This window comes from Gymnoscopelus braueri, assembly GCF_963280865.1.
Source record: "Gymnoscopelus braueri genome assembly, chromosome: 14".
In the NCBI taxonomy this organism is placed as follows: domain Eukaryota; kingdom Metazoa; phylum Chordata; class Actinopteri; order Myctophiformes; family Myctophidae; genus Gymnoscopelus; species Gymnoscopelus braueri.
The window spans coordinates 2,960,232-2,977,444 of NC_137619.1; the positions used below are offsets into that span (position 1 = coordinate 2,960,232).

General features: G+C 36.1%; 1 protein-coding gene across 1 annotated transcript; it reads right to left on the bottom strand.

Moving 5' to 3' along the window:
* Positions 1 to 215: 215 nt before the first annotated feature.
* Positions 216 to 16,222, bottom strand: LOC308100032 (complement C1q and tumor necrosis factor-related protein 9A-like; the record flags this gene model as incomplete). Its single annotated transcript, XM_080448933.1, has 6 exons — positions 216 to 536; positions 2,074 to 2,202; positions 6,889 to 7,023; positions 11,240 to 11,293; positions 13,181 to 13,249; positions 16,093 to 16,222. The coding sequence occupies 6 exons, from the start codon at positions 16,220 to 16,222 to the stop codon at positions 247 to 249; spliced, it is 807 nt and encodes a 268-aa protein (XP_080305059.1). The 3' UTR covers positions 216 to 246.
* Between the last annotated feature and the right edge of the window lie 991 nt (positions 16,223 to 17,213).

Sequence of the window (17,213 nt, forward strand, 5' to 3'; positions counted from 1 at the left end):
CCAATATACTTTAAAGATTTTGACAAAATGTTCAAAAATAGCAGATGTACAAGCTTGGATATCTGCTATTTTTTTAATAGACAACATATGAAATATGGATAAAAGGTTAAAATGGTTGTGTTGTGACATTATATTAACACATTTTGCTGGAGACCCCCTGGAACCCCCCCTTCCCCAGGACCCCTTTGGGTCCCCAGACCCCACTTTGAGAACCAACGCTTTAAAGTAATGGTATCAGTCCCAGTGTTACATAGAATAGAGCAGAACACCACTGAATGTGTTGCGGTTGCGTGAGGAGTCACCATAGAGCCTGGAGGAACCACCATCTAAACGCATGGTAACTCTGTCTCCCTGCTCCAGCTCTAGGATCATTCCATTAGACACGTATATATAACTGTTACCATTATTCTTTGAACCGTTATGAATGAGTTGCTGCTCATTTTTATACATGAGGACGTACACAGACTCTGAATCAAACCAGCCACATGCAGTAAATCTGAACTGATAGACTCCTTTCAATGGTGCTGAGAAGATACCTGAGACAGAACACACACACACACACACACACACACACACACACACACACACACACACACACACACACACACACACACACACACACACACACACACACACACACACACACACACACACACACACACACACACACACACACACACACACACACAGTGAATGTGTTAGTAAACCCTCCTGTCATATAGGACCACCATGGAAACCATGCAGTGGTGGAAAAAGTACTCAATTGCTTTACTTGAGTAAAAGTACCAATACTGCAATGTAGAAGTACTCCGTTACAAGTAAAAGTCCGGATTTCAAAATGTACTTGAGTAAAAGTACAAAAGTATTGGCATCAAAATGTACTTAAAGTACCAAAAGTTAAAGTACTAAATATTTGAAAATAGCAGATTTACAAGCTCACAACGCGTCGCATCTCACGTTGTGAGCTTGTAAATCTGCTATTTTCAAATAGCCTGTGTATAAAATAGACCTAAAGTGGTTCATGTATGTTTCATAATATCATAACTTATATCTGAAAAGTAACTAGTAACTAAAGTTTTCAAATAATTGTAGTGGAGTAAAAGTACAATATTTGCCTCTGAGATGTAGTGGAGTAGAAGTAAAAGTATTGGAAATTGGAAATACTCATGTAAAGTACAAATACCTCAAAATCGTACTTAAGTACAGTACGTAAGTAAATGTACTTAGTTACTTTCCACCACTGGAAACCAGTCCACAGAACTAGCTTTAATGTCTTACCAGTGGTGGAAAAAGTACTCAACTTTTTCACGTAAGTAAAAGTATCAATACTGCAATGTAGAAATACTCTGTTACATGTAAAAGTCCGGAGTTCAAAATTTACTTGAGCAAAAGTACAAGAGTATTGGTATTAAAATGTACTTAAAGTGCCAAAAGTAGAAAGTACTCATTATGCAGTGTCAATGTCCAATTTTACAACTTTTCAAATATATAAATATTTTGAAAATAGCCAAAATATGTTGTTAATGTATGTTTTGTAATAATAATCAAAATCTACAAAGAAACTAGTAACTAAAGTTTTCAAATAATTGTAGTGGAGTAAAAGTACAATATTTGCCTCTAAGATGTAGTGGGGTAGAAGTAAAAGGATTGGAAATTGGAAATACTCAAGTAAAGTACAAATACCTCAAAATTGTACTTAAGTAAATGCACTTAGTTACTTTCCACCACTGTGTCTTACTGTACCACGTGCTGTTTACATTTGTGACTAATGATGTATTCAATCAATCAATCAATCAATCAATCAATCAATCTTGTTGACAGAAGCCAGTGGTTTCAACCAATATTTCATTCATTGATCATGATGACACTTTTTAAACATTGTTTTAAAAACAATGATATTAAAGTTCTCTCATCCTGCCTGTTAATGTTAATAGGAATTACACAGTTGAAGATGTATTTAGATTACTGTAATTTATTTATGTCTGATAGCCTGTTATATAAGTTGTGTAATTAGTTGGTAGTAATTGATAGTGTAAAGTTAATTAATTATTAAATTATGTAATCTCCACCTACCTGTAGATGGATCGTATGCGTTGCCGATGTTAGTGATAACGTTCTTGTATTTCAGAGTGGTGGTAGAACTAAATGGTCCAACTTGTCCATCAATACCCAAACCAGCAGAGAAGGCAACCTTTGGTTTGTCTGTCAACACAGGAGCATTGTTATATTGTTTATAATATTATAAAAGCATAATAAGATACTATTAACCCTACTGTATTATACTCTGCTCCTCTTATCCCTCAATACCACATCTCTTCACCGAACAAAGTAGATACAAGCTCACAACGTGTCACAACACAACGTACTGTGAGCATGTAGATCTGATATTTTTCTGAATGTTTGAAGACACTATAGGTTCATGTGGTTAAGCCAATCAAATGTATTACATCTAGACAAATTAATAATAATAATAATTATTATAATCATAATCATAATAATCATAATAATGTTATAATACACATGTAAACAACAGCATTGGAGACAGATAAAAACCCTACCCCAGCAAAATGATTGATGGTTGGGAACCAAATGAACCCTTACAGGTCTGTAACTCTGAGAGTGTACACATGAAACCAAATGGACCCTTACAGGTATGTAATTCTGAGAGTGTTCAAATGGAACCAAATGGACCCTTAAGCCCCCTTTCCACTGCAGCTTGAGCACCACACCACACCACACCACACCACACCGCATTAAAATATCTACCGTTTCCATTACACAAAAGTACCCCCTCTCAAATCCACATGTATGAGTAGCAGACTGCGGTCATTGACACTCATTTGTAATGTAAACATAGATGGAGGTCATTGCTTTTTGTCTAACAATGTAATGTAAATGAGTGGCCAACTGTCCTGTATAAAAAATGCAAATCACCTGTTTAGGTGCGGTTGAACCATTTGGTTCGGTGAACCAAATGGATCCTTATAACTGTGATTATAATACAATATAAATTATAATGTATTACAACTATGCTAATTATAATACACTATAATGGATTATAACTGATTATAATACAATATAAAGTATTATAATTTTTTACAACTATGATAATTATAACACACTATAATAGATTACAACTGTGATCATAATACACTATAAAGTAGTATAATGTTTTACATATGATAATTATAACACACTATAATAGATTACAACTGTGATCATAATACACTATAAAGTAGTATAATGTTTTACATATGATAATTATAACACACTATAATAGATTACAACTGTGATCATAATACACTATAAAGTAGTATAATGTTTTACAACTATGATAATTATAACACACTATAATAGATTACAACTGTGATCATAATACACTATAAAGTAGTATAATGTTTTACAACTATGATACTCATAATACACTATAATAGATTACAACTGTGATCATAATACACTATAAAGTAGTATAATGTTTTACAACTATGATAATCATAATACACTATAATAGATTATAACTGTGATTATAATACACTATAAATTATTATAATGTTTTACAACTATGATCATTATAACACACTAGAATAGATTTTAACTGTGATTATAATAATCTATAAAGTATTATAATGTTTTACAACTATATCCTGTTCACTCTGAGAGTGTACACATGGAACCAAATGGACCCTTACAGGTCTGTAACCCTGAGAGTGTACAAATGGAACCAAATGGACCCTTACAGGTCTGTAACTCTGAGAGTGTACAAATGGAACCAAATGGACCCTTACAGGTCTGTAACTCTGAGTGTTCAAATGGAACCAAATGGACCCTTACAGGTCTGTAACTCTGAGAGTGTTCAAATGGAACCAAATGGACCCTTACAGGTCTGTAACTCTGAGAGTGTACAAATGGAACCAAATGGACCCTTACAGGTCTGTAACTCTGAGTGTTCAAATGGAACCAAATGGACCCTTACAGGTCTGTAACTCTGAGTGTTCAAATGGAACCAAATGGACCCTTACAGGTCTGTAACTCTGAGAGTGTTCAAATGGAACCAAATGGACCCTTACAGGCCTGTAACTCTGGGAGTGTACACATGGAACTAAATGGACCCTTACAGGTCTGTAACTCTAAAGGGCCGTTCACACTGAACACTATAACTATAACTATAACTATAACTTTAAGTATAAAAATATAGTTCTAAAACCCTTTTAAGTCAAGTGAATGGCAGAGTTCACACCAACTAAACAAAAAATACAATACAGTTATAGTTATAGTGCTCAGTGTGAACGGTGCTTTAGAGGGTTCAAATGGAAGCAAATGCACCCGTATGGGTTCATTTGCTTCCATTTTGCTGCTTGTACTTGTAGTTAGTGACACATAAAAAGCTATTTATGAGGCTGTGTTGGTCCTGAACTGAACTGTATGTCAGAGCTAGACCAGAGTCTCAATGTGATGAGTAACATTTTAAATACATTCTTAAAGAGATAGAAAGACAGTACAGTCATGCCAGGAGGAGAGAAATTATTATTTTTGCTCAATTATTTATTCTCCAGTTAAAGACAGGCTGTCTGCACACATTTCAGAAGATGGAGAGACTTTAGACTAAGACTAGATCTGGACAGAAAGTATTACATTTTGTCATTCAAGTCTTTTGTATTAAAACTAAACAGTTGCTATATTACTGCAGTGTTAAATACAGAGCAGAATAAACTAAACAGTTGTTATATTACTGCAGTGTTAAACACAGAGCAGAATAAACTAAACAGTTGTTATATTACTGCAGTGTTAAACACAGAGCAGAATAAACTAAACAGTTGTTATATTACTGCAGTGTTAAACACAGAGCAGAATAAACTAAACAGTTGTTATATTACTGCAGTGTTAAACACAGAGCAGAATAAACTAAACAGTTGTTATATTACTGCAGTGTTAAATACAGAGCAGAATAAACTAAACAGTTGTTATATTACTGCAGTGTTAAACACAGAGCAGAATAAACAAAACAGTTGTTATATTACTGCAGTGTTAAACACAGAGCAGAATAAACTAAACAGTTGTTATATTACTGCAGTGTTAAACACAGAGCAGGATATTATATAGGTGGAAATGTCATTATGTCCAAAACTGTTACTTTCCACAATTCAAATCCAAAAATAGCAACAAAATAAAAGCAGATCTACAATATCAAAACTTGTTGCTTGTAGATCTTTTTTGTTACTTTTGTGTGACACTGTAGTGTGATCAAATAGTGCGTTTATTTATGAAAAAACATAAAAAGTACAAATATGGAGATAAGAAGTTTCTGCCCAACAGAGATTATAACTTAGAAGTGTAGCTCTACTGGTGTAAAGTAACTAAGTACATTTACTCAAGTACTGTACTGTACCTTAAGTACAATGTTGAGGTATTTTTAACTTTACAGGAGTACTTCCGAATTTCAGTACTTTTACTACTACTCAACTACATTTCAGAGACAAATATTGTACTTTTAATAATTATTTGAAAACTTTAGTTACTAATTACTTTGTAGATTTTGATTATTATTACAAAACATACATTAACCACTTTAACCATACATACATTTCGGCCATTTGATCTACAAGCTCACAATGCGTTGCATTGCGACGCATTGAGAGCTTGTAAATCTGCTATTTTCAAAATATTTGTATACATTTGAAAACTTGAAATAGGACATTCTGCAAAATGAGTACTTTTAATTTTGATAATTAAAGTACATTTTGATGCCAATACTTTTCTACTTAATTTACTCAAGTACATTTTGAATTCCGGACTTTTACTTGTGTATTTCTACATTGCAGTATTGATACTTTTACTTAAGTAAACACATTGAGTACTTTTTCCACCACTGCTTATGACTGAGTTTGATTCAATAGATCTACTGTAGGGTCTTAGTTCACTAAGTCAGGGGTCTTCAACGTGTTTCAGGCCAAGGACCCCTTAGCTAACTGACAGATGAAGAAGGGACCCCCACTACTTGTATTAAATTATGTTTGCAGAATGTTTTCATAGACTCAATGTGTAGCGTTGTTGGATTCATGGTAAATTACCATATATGGTAATGTGTATTTTCAGATGGTACTTTTTCCACCACTAGTGAGTGGTTAACTAACAGTTTTTTACTTAAGTAAAAGTATCAATACTGCAGTGTAGAAATACTCTGTTACAAGTAAAAGTCCAGTAATCAAAATGTTCTTGAGTAGAAGTACAAATTAAGTACTCAAGTGGTTGAAGTGGTTAATGTATGTTTTGTAATTATAATCTAAATCAGCAAAGTAACTAGTAACTAAAGCACAATATTTACCTCTGAGAAGTAAAAGTATTGAAAATGGGAAATACTCCAGTAAAGTAAAAAAAAAATCCTCAAAAGTGTACTTAAAGGGATACTTCACTTTCGGCGGGGGGAAACATTTAAAAAATATATTAAAAATAAATGAAAAAAGTAATGGAAAATTCATGGCCCCCTCACGCATTAGAGTGTCCTACTAATGTGTGAGGGGGCCTTTATTTTGCCATAACTTCTTTCATTTTCTTTTTATATATATTTTTAATGTTTATTTTATGTGAAAGTGAAGTATCCCTTTAAGTACAGTACAGTAAATGTACTTAGTTACTTTACACCACTGCCACGCAATACTCATTGTTCCACCTACACAAAACCTCTTTAACGATAATAGCCGATCTACAAGCTCTCAACACCTGGCAGCACGAGGCATTGAGAGCTTGTAGATCTGCTATTTTCTGTTCCCATCAGAAAAGGGATGTTAGGGTTCAAGTAGTTCATGTAAAAAGAAGTTCCTATCACACAATGATTATTTTTAATACAATCCTCCTGAATCTATAATCCTAATATTTGTTAAACACACTTACTCAACAGTTCCTGAACTTGACCCTCACTGGTACTGAGTCTGGTCTGGTGGTCTTGGATCTGGCCCTCACTGGTACTGAGTCTGGTCTGGAGCTGTTTGATCTGGGACTCGCTAGCAGTCTGTTTGGCAGCCATGACTGAAAAATATCACAGAGAAACGTAAGTTAAACTATGAAACATTTTGAACACTTTTCAGCCTGTACCTTTACAACTTCTTCAAGGTAGATTTATACCATCCTAACCTGCCACTCAACATTAGCATTAAGTCTGATCCATCAGAAGTACTCATGCTCTTTCATTTAAAATAATAAAAACAATATTTGAGATCAACTAAAGTAATCAACACCAAAGTAAGTTGTTTTTCAAGTCTGTCCTCTCCTACAGTTAATCTAATTTGACATAAAAATATAAATTGTAAAACCTTCGCTTTTGAATTCTATGAATCAAATATGGGTGAGGGAGAGATTTCTGTTGAACCTGAATTTAGCCTAGAGGTCATATACTTATTTTAATAAAATCTGGCTTTAAACAAAGTTTTTATTTCTTTATAGCATTTTAAATACATAGTTACAATTTACAATTCAGGCATTTAGCAGACGCTCTAAATGCAGTGCGACTTTCAGTGCAAGGAAAACACGAGGTAATACATCAAACGTTAATCTATTCTGTTTAAGTTTGAGCCCATTTAACACTCAATTTTAAACATTTTATTTTATCATTGAAAACACGTCCCTGCTTCTGGTGACTGATATTGTCTTTCTAATGCATGAGTGGGCCATGCATTTTCTCTCTCACTCTCTCAGTCACAAAGGTGACTGATCACACATAGGTGTGACCAAGTCACACGGAATGGCTTACAGTAATAGTAGGGGGTACTAAGCACAAAAAATGGCCAAATCGTTACGCGGCGGATAAAAGCACCAAATTTGGTACACGCACTCTTTAGGATGTATCTCATCATCTCAGAAGGGGTGCCCAAAAATGTGGACCCATTAAAGGGTTTTTTAAAGGAAAAATCAAAAATGGCCGCCAGAAATGACCCATGATTCCTAAAAGTTGATATAATTCTGACATTTTGGCTGATTGTGCTAAATATAACTTTTACATTTATAGTAAATAGACTGATATTAAAGGATTTGGCAAAAATAACCCATGAAAAATGTCTTAAATATTTTTTAAACAACTCTAAATGCCCAAAATTGTCTTAAAAACCACTCTGAATAAGATGAACTTCCACATTAATCCTTTTCTAAGTGATATATTGTCAATGCCAAATATACTTAATTGTTTTCTAAAACTTTTAAAAGACCCTATGAAAGATTACCAATACATAATATATTGTACAAATCTTCATATGACCAGAGATCAAGCCCTCTATTGGGGCACAACTCCATAGCGTTTTAATGCCCCAAAAATGTAGGAGAGTGTGGGAGCAGACAGGTTCTCGTGTTTGGAGTGTGGGAGCAGACAGGTTCTCGTGCTTGAAATTAAACAAAGTTGCAACCTTGTGCGGGAAAGCAGAAGATCAAAGACACACACACCAGCACCCCCCCCCCTTAAAAACGGTCTGGGGGGCTCACAAAAGCCTGAGTAGACGATAAAATGACCCAAAGTTTTTTTGAAAGTGAAATATCCCTTTAACATGTTGTCCCTGCTACCTGCATGTCACACAGTTAACATGTTGTCCCTGCTACCTGCATGTCACACAACAGTTAACATGTTGTCCCTGCTACCTGCATGTCACACAACAGTTAACATGTTGTCCCTGCTACCTGCATGTCACACAACAGTTAACATGTTGTCCCTGCTACCTGCATGTCACACAACAGTTAAGATGTTGTCCCTGCTACCTTCATGTCACACAACAGTTAACATGTTGTCCCTGCTACCTGCATGTCACACAACAGTTAACATGTTGTCCCTGCTACCTGCATGTCACACAACAGTTAACATGTTGTCCCTGCTACCTGTATGTCACACAACAGTTAAGATGTTGTCCCTGCTACCTGCATGTCACACAACAGTTAACATGTTGTCCCTGCTACCTGTATGTCACACAACAGTTAAGATGTTGTCCCTGCTACCTGCATGTCACACAACAGTTAACATGTTGTCCCTGCTACCACTAAGTGACTGTCACTTCCTGTTTCATCATGATTTGTGTGCATGGGGTCCTCATCTTAAACAAGCGTAATGCTTAATGAGGGTTTCCAGTTTAGTAGACCTTGTATTGTGAATTTGTACTTCCATGTACTGTTATGTACTGTCATGTACTATTCTCATGTCTTTCTAAATAAACTACATCAATCAATCAATCAATGTTTCAGATTTTTTTGGGCACCCCTTCTAGGATGTCTTAGGATGACCCAAGGGACATGTGTGCCAAATTTTATGCTTTTTGGAGATTCTTTTGGTGTCTTTTGAGTCAACGGTCAACAGTTTAGGTGGCCATTTTGGATTTTGTCCATAACTCACTTCCTGTTTAAGATTTTTTTGGGCACCCCTTCTAGGATGTTTTAGGATGACCCAAGGGACATCTGTATCAAATTTCATGCTTTTATCCGCCGCGTAACGATTTTTCACTTAGTGCCCCCTACTATAATGCACAGCAGGGGTCCAGACAAGAATGTCTGATTATTGATGTGTGATTAGAGCTATGAGTCATAGCCTATGATTAGAGTTATGAGTCATAGCCTATGATTAGAGCTATGAGTCATAGCCTATGATTAGAGCTATGAGTCATAGCCTATGACAGATTCACCAATGAAACAGAATGGGAGAAATGAGTAGACATGAGTAGGCCTAAGTATTGATAATCTCATTAATACATATTTTTGTCACATCTATCCGAGGAGCCTTGAGGCTATCACAGGACATTTAACTATTATGGAAAATATATTATACTGGGACAATAGTTCGGTAGGAGACACAAAGGAGACTCTTTGTGTGTCCTACCAGAACCGCTGCCGATCATAACATTTTTGATGCCCGGACCGTTAGGTCAGTGGTCCGGGCACTTAGGCTCTGATGCAGCCTGACAGCACGTCGCGGGTTCGAGTCCCGAACCTGACTGCCTTTTCTGCGTGTCATTCCATGTGTCTTTCTCGTTTCCTGTCTCTCTTCACTAATACTGTCCGATAAAGGCAGAAAAAGCTAAAAACATTTCTTAAAAAGAAAATCCATCCTTAAAAATAAGTGAACACCCATGGCATAACTGTGCTAGTGTTCACAGCAACATATGAATTCATGGGCAATATATTGTACCCAGAACACATTTAAAAACTTGAATCACTTTTGTCTGGATGTTGTGCTTCATCAATGTAATTCAGCACAGCAGAGGTAGAAAAGCCATGTTAAAGCATATTATATGTTGTTAATCATGTGACTGTATGTGTCATAACAAGAGGACTACTGAAGTGTCTCTGTTAATGTGTCAATGTGATGAATGTCTGAAACTACTTTACATGAACACAACTATTTGTCCCAGTTGTCCCATGAAGAGTTTTATACGAAGTGACTGTAAGATAAAGATAAAGTACACTAAATGTACTTTGTGTCATGAAAGCTAATCTTCCTGAATGACATTATACAGAGAAAATGTTTGATATGCACCTATATAAAAAGTGTGTGTGTGTGTGTGTGTGTGTGTGTGTGTGTGTGTGTGTGTGTGTGTGTGTGTGTGTGTGTGTGTGTGTGTGTGTGTGTGTGTTTCACGAAATTCAAATGATGTTGTTGCTAGTTAATATTTAATATTTCCTAACCTCAGATCTGGATCGATATAATTACTTTTAGAGCTGTGGCACATTCAAATGCAAATAAGAGTCATGGCCCATTTTCTCTGTCCTCCTTCTATCTCTCTGCCCCTCCACTCACTCTCTTTCTCTGTCTGTCTGTCTGTCTGTCTGTCTGTCTGTCTGTCTGTCTGTCTGTCTGTCTGTCTGTCTGTCTGTCTGTCTGTCTGTCTGTCTGTCTCCCCTCCCTCCCTCTCTCTCTCTATCTCTCTCTCTCTGTCTCTCTCAAAATCATTCACCCATACTCTGAACGTGAGCACCTCTGCTGGAAGTGTCGAGGAGTGACACTTCTTTTCAGTAGCAAAACAGTAGAATTAGCAAGCCTAATTAGTGGGAAAAACAGTATTTTCAGAAAAAAATCAGGAAAGCGTGAAGAGTTGGAATTACATTTTTTTTTAACAAAAACATTTAAAAGAAGTGTTTGAAGTTGTGAATCCTTGTCTTAGACAAGGGTGTTTTCTGGCAGAGTGCAAGTTTAGATGTAAATACAAGGAAACCAGACCAAAACATTGTATAAATCTTATGTAATTAATTTAAGTGTTTGCATGTTAAGTTATAATACCTGCATTTTGTTCTTCACTTGCTGTCAGTTTAGCGCTCAGGGCTGAAAGGAGGTCTGAAAACAGAAGAGCATCAGCATTAACATTCAGACAATCATTAATACTAAATAGTTTAATTAAATGTAATGAGAGTGGTTATTAATAATTAATAAGTTAATATGTGATTAACCTTCCATCCATTGTGGATTATATGAGCCATTTTGACACGTTGGCACCCTATCATGCGTTTCTTTCTGGATAACACCTTCTGTCCTTCTCTATACTTCTCCAGTACACAACAATGTGTTTGTGGTGCTCTCCCTTGGCATAAACCCTAAAATGATGATGCCCTTGATCGCAGGGAATTATTCTGGGTGATACCGTGTGGGTTCTGACCGCCTGATGATCAGAAAAATAGTTGCTTTTTTGGGGCTTGTTTGGTTGCTTATTTCTCTCACAAAATATGGCAACAGAGCAACATAAACGCATCGACTTGTTTAGATAGATGACAAGCGACCAAGAGAAGAGAAAGGAACACCAAGTAGAAGTCTGCACTATAGTACTGTCTGTGTGTTAAGAGCAGTGGTGGAAGAAATACTCTGATATTTTACTATAGTACTGAGTCTGTGTGTTAAGAGCAGTGGTGGAAGAAATACTCTGATATTTTACGTACTGTAAGTAAAAGTAGCAATAGCACAATGTAGAAATACTCTGTTACAAGTAAAAGGCCTGTGTTCAAAATGTTACTTGAGTAAAAGTACAAAAGTATTGGCATCAAAATATACTTAAAGTACCAAAAGTAAAAGTACTAAAATGTTTGAAAATAGCAGATCTACAAGCTCACAACGCCTCGCGATGCAACGCGTTGTGAGCTTGTAGATCGGCTATTTTCAAATAGCCTAGGTATAAAATAGGGCTGAGATGGTTAATGTCTGTTTTATAATGTAATCATTTATATCCGCAAAGTAACTAGTAACTAAAGTTTTCAAACAATTGTAGTGGAGTAAAAGTACAATATTTGCCTCTGAGATGTAGTGGAGTAAAAGTATTGAAAATTGGAAATACTCCAGTAAAGTAAAAGTGCCTCAGAATTGTACTTAAGTACAGTACTTGAGTAAATGTACTTAGTTACTTTCCACCACTGGTTAAGAGTGACAGCTATGGATTCACATGCCTACTTAACGACCAATGAGGAATATCTACTGACTGACTGGACTGCTAAAATTACAGTTGTGTGTCTTTGATGAGATACAGCCGGCCTGTGACCAAAACAAAGTGGTGTAAAGTAACTAACTACATTTATTCAAGTACTGTACTATTTGCAATACTTTTACATCTACTCCACTACATCTCTGAGACAATTGTACGTTTACTCCACTACAATTATTTGAACACTTTAGTTACTAGTTACTTTGTAGATTTTGATTATTATCACAAAACATATATAACCACTTCAGCTCTATATACATTTCAGCCATTTGAAAATAGCCGATCTACAAGCTCACAATACTTTTACCATTGGTACCTTAAGAACATTTTTATACCAATACTTTAGTACTTTTACTCAAATACATTTTTCATTCCGGACTTTTACTAACAGAGTATTTCTACATTGCAATATTGATACTTATACTTGAGTAAAACATGTGAGTACTTTTTCCACCACTGGTTAGTTATGAACAGAACTGACTATGGCTTGGCTGGAGGTGGTCAATGTGGCCAACGTGAAATCGCCCAAAGACACCCGACTTAATATTTTGAGGGATTAATATTGTGATTAAGAATTAATTCATTTAAAAATGTGGCGCTTGTGCAAAACATTTCAGTCTCTCTGTGTGCTCCCCCACGCATAAAGAAAGTTATAGACGCCTGTGACATACATGCATACATGCATACTACATACATCAAATTAATGATCTATTCTTTGAGCAACAGTAAGTCATTTTCCAACGTCTCTCTCTCACCTGCATTCACAGACCTTCCTCCTGGTGCTTCCACCACATTCTCCATGGAATTAGATTTGTTGTCCGTTTCTGAAAAATACACACAATCGTGTCAAACAAACAGAGAAAACAATCAAACTCATGAGTTTCATCCATATCCACCGTATAATATATTGTAACCTTTATTTAACATGTTTGTAACCTTTATTTAAAGATGGAGTGCCATGATATTTTTCAACCCTAAAACCTGATCATAAGGTATTATTATTATGTAAGGATTTTTTTCAACAAAAAAAACGTACAGAAATTGTTAAAATTATGTTTTTATGTGGACACGCCTCCAGTTCATTAAGTATACCTGGTTCTCACCTTAGCACCTCCTCCACCACCTTAGCACCACCCACCTGTCCTAGTCCCCCTCCTCCTCCTCATGCCCACACCTGTTGTGTTATGATAATGAAGGGGAGGGTATGGCTTTGTGATGTCACTAAAGCGCTGTTTCTCTATTGGCACGTTTGACCCTCAAGGTTTCAGCCTCCAGGAAGAAACTCCAAATAGTCAGAGAAGACATAAAACACCATAAAAACACCACCGGGGGCTTTATGAAGTTCTATCAACCTCATAGACACATGAAAAACTGAAAAAGTGCAAAAACATGGCACCAGCTCTTTAACATGGAAAATCACATTGAGGTACCTGCGGGAAGGGCTAAAATGAGGCAATTCTATGACAATGTTGTGACTTTTTACAAAACTTGAATAAGTTTGTTGCCACAGAAAATGTAAATGACATTTTTCACTTTGATTTAAAGAATGTGGTTATAATGTAAGTCTATGGTACAAATCTTCTAGTTAACACTCCAAACCAGGCCTGGAATTTGGTCATTTTAGGGTCACGGCCACTTGGCCTTTGGTGTTAGTGAGAATGTTTTGAGGGCACAAAGGCCAAATACCAGGCAGGAAGGCCATCAAATAAAACAATGATTTTAAGTCCACGGACATATTGAATTGAACTTTAAGGTTAAGGATGATACAAATGTTGATATAGTAGCCTACAAGTACAGTATAACTATCAGTGACATAACTAGAGCCAGATGCCAGATTTGTGAGATTTTGGAGAGTCCTAGACCAGTGGTTCTCAAACCTTTTTGGCTCAGGTCACCCCTGTAAAAAACTTTTTTTATCCACGGCACCCCTGAATTACATTGTTACTTATAGGACCCTCCATTTATGTCATATTACGGTACTTACAAAAATTAATATTTCTGCCTAAGATACAGTATGTCATGAGGAAAACTTGAGAGAATATCATTTGGGCAGGTTGAAAATAATTCTATACTTTTACGTTTAACCACTCTGGGTGGAACAGTCGTCAAAAAATAGCAGATCTACAAGCTCACAACTTGAGAACAACTAGAGAATGTAGATCGGCTATTTTTGACAAAGAGTTTTGTTGTAGGTCCAAAAGTGATCTGGATCAATTCCAAATATTATCAAAACATTCTGAGGCACCCCTGGTGTCACGGCACACACTTTGAGAAACCCTGTCCTAGACCACCGATTACCCATGTTATGACCGATAGCCTGATTTTACAAATCAATTTGAAAAACTTAGATTTGTATTAAAGTTGATAACATTTAAACAAAAAGCAATCAAATACATACACAAACAAATAAAGTTTTGATGGATAAATGCAAAAGATTAAATCATACATATTGTCGCTGTCCGGCATCTCCATATTTCAACTTTTTATGTTTTTTTAATGAATGCCCTACTTTATCATACAAGTAGTGAAAATAGCAGATCTACAAGCTCACGCATTGGGAGCTTGTAGATCGGCTATTTTCACTATTTTAATAATAATATGTTTTTTTTAAATGAATAGTTTTGGACATACAAGGTTTCCACCCGACAGCGACAATATATACTGTATGTGGTTCTGTATCAGTAACCTATATCAGTCAGTTTTAGTAGATTCCATTCCAATGCTACTATGACTGCCTATGAATTTCACAGGCCTGGGTAGGTCCACCTGGCCTGGCGAGGATCTGCCCTGTTGCGCACAGCAGCACATCAGGTGAAAACAATTAACGTCAACGAGGGGGATTTGTGACTGTGTTGCACCAAAAATAGCCTCAAACAATGTCAAACTGTCAGGATTCTAGCTTCTGAAATAAACTTCCCGTTTGGATCATTGCTGACAAACGAACAGAACATGGATATTGCAAAATTATTATTTATTTCTTGTCCATTGGAGTGGTGAGGTGAGGTCACAGCTTCTTTCTAGCCTAAACCTTGAATTTGTTATACTATTATTATTATACTAATAATAATCAAAGTCAAAAATTGTTTTTAGAATATTGAATTATAGACTATTTTAGTAAATGTTTCAAGCTGTAGGGGTTATGATCAAAACTAGCATCTGAAGGTAAATGTTTAATTGTGATTAATTAAATCATGAGATAAATTAAACAAGAACCCCTTCATGAAAAAAGATAAATAAATATTGATCTTTCATCATTTTATTGCAGTTTAAAGTTCAACATACAAATTTCGTAGTTAACCCTCCCAATGTAACTTTTTTTAGCAAGGCATAAGGGTTAATAATTAATTAATACATTAATTAATTAATTAATTAATTAATTAATTAATTAATTAATTAATTAATTAATTAATTAATTAATTAATTCAACTGAAGTAAACTAGCAAACCCAGTTTAAAAATAATTCAAGCTAAACTGAACTTGAAATTGTTAAAAACTGGAAAAGATATTGATTATTAAATATATAATCAACAACCTTGGTTGTGAGCCTGTAGTTTTGTCTTGGTTGTGAACTATTTTCACAATATGTTGTACGTACAGTATGAAGTATATAGGCTGGTTAAGAGGTTTAATCATAATGTACAAGCATCAGCATCTCCATCAGCCTTACCGGTGTTCTTGTTGGTCGGTTGGTTCTCATCATCGTTGAGGCTCGGATCCAACGCTGTTCCTTGGTCCTCATGGCGGTCAGCTGAACACAGACAGAAGAGGAAGAGCAGCAAAACACCAGCAGTCTTCATCCTGAAATGATCTATCAATGCTGTGCATGCAGCATCTTATATACACACCTACTGTACCTGGTAACCTGAGAGGCTTTTTTTTTTTTTTTGCAGACGTGCACTCCGTGAGTCTTACCTCCACGGAGTCATTGGCATGTGGACAGATGTGACGTGTGATCACGGATGTAATTAGAAACGTGTTGACGGAGGTGTTGACCAATGTCTTGTTTTGTTTGAACAACAAATGAAGCTTTGGATGACAATGCAGTTTTTGTGTGTGCATGCGTGAAGGAATTCCATGGCCGCCGTTGCCCTCAGTTAAACTTGATGCACATCCTGCACTGTCCCAGTAGGGTTAGGTCTAACCCTATATAATATATCATGTGCTGGTATATTATAAGCAGTAATAGGGTTGATTTGGAGCCGTTGACCGATTCCTGTTAATGACAATAGGTTGAGACGTCCAATCAATCCATTCTGCTTCCATCTCTCTCTCTCTTCAATCTATTCCGTTTCCATGTCTCTCTCTCCGCCCTTAGATTGTCCGCAATTTTAAGCAGTTTGAAAAACACTTAAACCCAGGATTTTTCAGCTATTTGCGTGAAACTGTATCATCTGTCTGATCTCTTTTTTCACAGATTTTATCTGTTGGTCCAATGGCTTCTCCCTTAAGTGAGTGCCACACGACCGCAAGGTTGCCGGCTCAAGCCTCACTTGTTGCAGACTCATTTAAGTTGAATTGCAAAAAACATGACTGTATTAATGAATACATGTGCAAACGGTAAAGATAACATGAAATGCTTATTTGAGAGTATGTTTTTTCAATGTATGACGTACTTCATTGTGAAAATAGCCGATCTACAATCTCACAACTTTTCAGATAGCAACGTGTTTCTGAGCTTGTAGATCACCAGTTTCAGCCAGGGGCTTGGTTCATGACAGAAGGCAAAAATGTATGATCTTCAACAGACAACTTCAGCCTGGACGAAGCTGTAGCACTACAGGTCGTGTC